At 40.7% G+C, this 6,000-nt stretch overlaps 1 protein-coding gene across 1 annotated transcript in view; it reads right to left on the reverse strand.

Annotated features, from left to right (window-relative positions):
• Nucleotides 1–6,000, reverse strand: part of adck1 (aarF domain containing kinase 1) — a 92,590-nt gene that overhangs the window by 6,782 nt on the left and 79,808 nt on the right. The window contains 1 exon segment of the mRNA XM_008291072.1: nt 4,186–4,223. Coding sequence (XP_008289294.1) covers nt 4,186–4,223 — 38 coding nt within the window.

Below are 6,000 nucleotides of genomic sequence, written 5' to 3' on the forward strand. Positions count from 1 at the left end.
ACATGATAAATATAGATGTTGCACTTTCGCAACACATCTTGACATCTGCACTAATTTTGTCGAGTGAAAATTGATTTATAGCTATACTAGAAGATAAGAAGCCCTTGACTTAGCATTAGAGCTTAAGGAAATCTTTTTCAAGGACAGAAAAACACAAAGTGAAGCCGGTAAGAGCAGTAATGACAAAATGTGGTGAATTATTGCGGTAAAAGGAAGGAAAGGGCTAAAGCTGCATGAAAACACTAGCACAGGACTGCAGCTATAACTGTATCCTGAGGACTGTGGCCCTATCTAGGTACAGTATGCTTGTTAACCACATCTGCAATGTCAGATAAATTCTCCACTACATTAATGGGGACCATCAGAAGCAAACCAGTGGTTCTCTCTTAAACACTGTGTCTTTAAGTCACAAAAAGGCAGCATTTACTGGAGAGTTTTTAGCCCCTTAAGATCTCAGCTGGCAGATCCGAATGGATTAAAACAACACCCAATGGGTCTTTTGGTACTGGAAACTTTTGATGGCCTATTGTTAAATTTCCATGTCACCCTCTAGTGGCCACAGTAATTAGAGGAGGAAGTGAGGCTACATAGTCCATGAGCTATCATTGATTGGGGTGGATGGTTGAGTCAACAACAAGACAAAAGACTGTTCATAACCAATTTGCAATCTTAACTGTAACAGTGCTAACAAACATCCTCGATTTGAGAACAACCCAAATCTTTGCTCAATCCTGACTAAATGCTTTTTGTGCCTAATCTGTGCTTTATTTCCTAATGCTAGAATCAAAGGGCAGGGGCAAATGGCATATATGCTTTTTTGTTTTGGAGGATTTGTTGATATAAGGACATAAGCCTGAATGCCAATTCATGCTTTACGTGTTCGCAGGGGTACACTTGATGCAAATCTTGTCATTAACTCAAGTCTGCAAAGGTATGCAAGGGTGCAGCCCAGAATGAATGATCACATGGACTGTCCATACTACAGGCCTACCGACTGGGCGCAGGCCAGAAAACAAGTAGTGCTTAAGAAAATATTTGGTACGGGGGGAGACTGTACGAGGAGATTCTCGGCCATCCATATCTTTATAAGTCATCATTAACAGCACTGTAATTGAAGTAGTCATTGCTGGACTTTGGAGGAGCTTTGTTTGTACATGCTTTCCATCAACAAAGTCAACCTCCCCACTAGAGACCACTAATATACTAAACAGTCAAGTATGATTGCAATAGACTGATACCAAAATTAAGGTAGGTTTAACAGTTTCTGTGGTAACTCTCTGAGGACAGAGATTAACTATACACAAAACAAAGTCCTGCATTTGAGATATATTGAGAAAGTTTTTATTTCGGCTTCTGTGTTTCCTCCTTGACATTGTACCTAAATGTAACAAAGGCCACACCAGACTGTTTGGGTATCTTGGTAAGATCACTCGCTGATGTTGCCTGTGATAGATGAAAACGTCCAGTGTTGAACTCTACGTACCATGAAGGTAAAAAAAGACTGATCTGTTCTCCATTTCTATTTCAACCATGCTGGTGAGCTTTTCAACCATTATATCCATTTTCACCAAACAGAGGCTAGTACCTGGAGCAGCATAATGATCTAGTATTTCAATGAAGAATGTTTCGTGTAGACATGGCTCAGAGATATAAGTGTCTCAAGTATTTACATTTTATTAATAAAAATTTAATTTGAGGGCTATTTAGTGAATAACATACTTAGAAGCAGAAGGAAGGAAAGACCAATTTTTCAATCAGTGTATGCATGAGTGAGTGAGTGAGTGAGTGAGTGAGTGAGTGAGTGAGTGAGTGATTGAGAAAGTGAGAGAGTGAGTGAGCAAGAGAGCGAGAGAGCGAGAGAAGGGGGGCTGCATTGTCAGAGCTGTCAGTCCAGATAAACAGAGGTTTGACAGGCACAGAGAGAGACAGACAGCTAGTCAACATTCTGACACAGATAAACTCTGTCTCTGCTCTCTGTCTGCCTGTCTCTGTTTAATGCCCACAGGAAGCGATATGAACAAAAAACACCAATGCAGCAAACAAACAGCATCTGATTCAACTGCATTATCCCCCACCTACACACACCACCAAGTCCCACAGTCCCAAAGGGGTTGTATTGTGGTTGGTGACAAACAGACAAAGGGTATCTGAAGACATAGGACACACAAATTTAAAACATCAGCGAACCTGAGAGAACAAATGAGAGACTGAATTCAAAACTGTTTTTAAAGTGAAGTACTGAAGCTTCTTTTAGCTGTTATTCTGACATGGGGCAGCCACATTTAATCTGATTTCACTAAAAACGGTTTTACGTTGCGGATCTCTTTGGCCCTATGTGTGCTAATACCCTGTTAAACAACATGGTCAATTAGATCCATACTGAAAAACTTAAATGTAGCAAAAATGCTACATCTTTTGTTCCATGTCCTGTTTTAGACAGCAATCAACAGAGCTGCTTCTCACAGCCAGCAGGAGGTCAAGAGTGGGACAGACAGTCTGATTACTCTGTTGGCAAAACCTCTCTTCTGTCTCCTTTCGCTCTGATCACCTACAGTCATGAACAAAAATTAACTGTACTCCTGGAGAAAGAGTGAAAGTCTGCGATTGAAATATGCACTGAAGCACTGCTCCCAGTTAACTCTGCAAGGACTGAACCTTTGATACGCAGCAGGGTGCCATGTGAAGGTGGAGAGATGTGACTGTGTAAAGAGTTTGTACTTCCAAGCAAAGGAACAGGTTATTGTTTGATTAATCACAGTCCAACCACTCAACAACCACTATATATGAACTCTCTCTCACATCCATACATTTGGGTATGGAACCATTTGGGTCACTCTAAACAACCGACAAAGATTTTTATTCACAAGAACTATCTGCCCCTTGTACCAGGTGGGAAACTAGATGAATGTTTGCAGCCAAAAGGTGATTAAATGCCTTCTAGGAGATAACAGGAGATGTCACCTACCTCCCAAATAGAACTGATAAGGCAGAGTGTCAGTGTCTTTTTTTTCTTCAAGCTCTAATTCATGGGTCACCTGCTCAAAAAATTCTTTGGGTTAACCATCACATATCCATACTGGTGTATTTTGACCACCATTGTACTACCTGGATTACCAGACATATTGTAAGTCACTGCATTAAACACAGCCTGGAGCTAAGCTAGGGATATAAAAAGTTTTTCAGCCTTTCTTATGGAGCAGTGGAGGACAGACAAGAAACAAGGGGAGGAAGAGCGTGGGAATGACATGCAGCACATCTTGCAATGGGTCACAATCAAACCACAGCCACTGTGGCGGGGACTTCCAGCCCTAATTCACGGGTCACCTGCTCAACCAGGTGAGCTACTTGGGTACCTTTCTTTTTCTTTTTCTTATTTTGACTTGTCATTGTAGGAAAAGCACACATGGTAATGCTAGTGTTAATGGTAGCTCAGCTGTATTCAAATGTCCTAGTAAGACATGTTGATATGACAGTCAGCCTGCATGTATACAGCCAACAGATTGGCAAACAGAGTTACTGCAACACAGTAACACAAACTGCAGTTATGTCAGCACTTCACAGGCACAGCTGTAGCAAAAAAACCCATAAAAAACAGCACATGGCCAGGGGCAACTTCATCCAGCTAATTGTGAAGGAAAAAGTGGAAGCGGCAAAAGTCTGGAATCAGAGCGGTAGAAAAGCCACATGTTAATGAAAGCTGTCAGTCAATACTCGCAGACATCGAAACCCACTATGACCCTTTTGATATTTTTAATGGATTATATATATATATGGATTAATAACTTGAAATGGCCACCAGTGATTGAGGCCACAAAGCTGACTGAGCAGTGAGCAGAGAAGTCGATTCTCTTTTGAGCGATCTAGCAGCCATCAGCAGTTCTGCCCATTCTGTAACTGTTCAATATAAATGTTATGCTGCTTTGTTCATTGGCGGTGAGAATTGCACTTAAACATAATTAACTAATACAGAACAATTGCCCATGCCCTGTTTGGTAGGAGACTCGAGTAAACCCCCTCAGTTACTTTAAGACCTCTTAATTTCTTTTTTATTAACTAAAAAAAAATATATAATAAAAAAATTTAAAAAGAACGAAATAAACATTAAAACAAAAACCAAGAGGTAGCAGGCTAAAGACATAAACCTACAACATAATACCCCATCAAACCCCCCTGAGTCCAAATAACAGGGCTCTGGGTGAACTGAAGTGCTCAGCTGAGTCCTGCTTGGGGAATAACAATTAGTAGCAATTATGGAAGGCTTGGTAGCAGGCCTCACAGCTGTCAGCAGGACACAGAGAAGGTGGCAGTGCTCTCATTTGCATCTGAAAGCTTCAATAAGGACATATTGTATTGCGAGTGGTGCGATAATAGGCCGTTCAAAAGGCAAAGGGAATTCATTTGGGGGGGGGAGGTGGAATCTGTGCTGGTGATTTTTTATTCTCCAGTGTATCAGAGAGTCGGCCAGCTGATTTCATACAGCAGACAGCAGAAAATAGTGCACAGAGAGAGAGAGCGAGACAGACAGAGAGAGAGAAGGAAGGATGTCAGAACTGACTGCATGATTTGCTGATACCAATGTCACTGTTACAAGGCAGAGAAGTAAAATGCAACTGAACTCACTCAGAAAGGTGAGGTGATGTGAAGCTGTTGTTGGGTAAGGGTTTAAGGCGTTTTCTCAGATAAGAACATCAGCTTGCAAAGGGTCAGAACGAGCTGTCAGACTGTTGGGCAGTGCCAGCTTTGGACTGTTGTTTGCATGTTTCCAACTTCCTAAAGCAGACAGCCGGACTATCAAGTCCACTTTACACAGTGACTGTCCAGGTGTGTGGAGGTGACAGAGGGCAGGCTTTGAACTCGTTTTTTCATTACATAGGCTATTGTAGTGAGCTCTAATGGCAGAATATGGTGTGTATGTACAGCATATATATCATCATAATCCACATGCAATCATATGTATTTTGTGAAAGCAATTTTTACACACAGAAGAACCAACGGGAAAAAAAAAATCTTTGGGTTAACCATCAGATATCAATACTGGTGTATTTTGACCACCATTGTACTACTTGGATTACCAGACATATTTTAACTCACTGTATTAAACACAGCCTGGAGCTAAGCTAGGGATATAAAAAGACTGTGAGACAGCTTGCAGACAACACAAACCACATGCAGCCTAATTTCAGATGGCATTACAGCCCTGTCCTGACGCCAGGCTACCAGAATAGGATTTCTACATTTCCGCATTCAAAATGCAGAGTAGACCAAAACACCTTGCACAATTATAAAGCACAGATCAGTGTTTGTTTAGAAAACTGATGAAAATAGCCAAAAATACAAGGTAGGAAAATATAATGTATCCACAAGCAAAAGTAAAAGATCTGGTAAAGATTGGTGCAAATTAAATGCAACATCATTGTTGTAAATGAGGATTTGCAGAGTTAGAATCATCTACTCTGACTTCCTAAAAAACTCTGAACATTAGATGTTTTACATCACCGGACAAATGTAGGCTGCTGATCAGGTGAGAGTTACAAAGCGTGCATGGTTAATATACAAGTTTGCGTTTAGTTACCTTGAATGACCAACTTTAGCTGAAATGAAACGCCCCTGACATTAGCACATTAGCAAACTTCCCAACACGCACTGTTTGACAACGAGGGAGTGTGAAGAAACCCCCACTGTGTGTCCTACTACATGTTAGTATTTGGACTGAATTCAGTCTCTGACCCTGCACATTTGTAGTCTGGCAGCAGCCTTATATGTTGAAGCCATGATGTCAAAGATTCATTACAGCATCAAAAAAACTGCATTTACATTGACATAAATTGGAAAGTAGTAATTACGACAACTCTGATATGATGTAGTCACGTTCATTTTTAAGCAGTGCTTCACATAAAAGAGTGACCAAAAAATGAAATGTAGGTTTTAATGTCCTAGTGTCAGAGTAATACAAAAAGGCAAAAAAACAACTGGAAGTAGAGTCATGATGTTTTTAAAGCT

This window comes from Stegastes partitus, unplaced genomic scaffold, assembly GCF_000690725.1.
Source record: "Stegastes partitus isolate 25-593 unplaced genomic scaffold, Stegastes_partitus-1.0.2 Scaffold713, whole genome shotgun sequence".
NCBI lineage: Eukaryota > Metazoa > Chordata > Actinopteri > Pomacentridae > Stegastes > Stegastes partitus.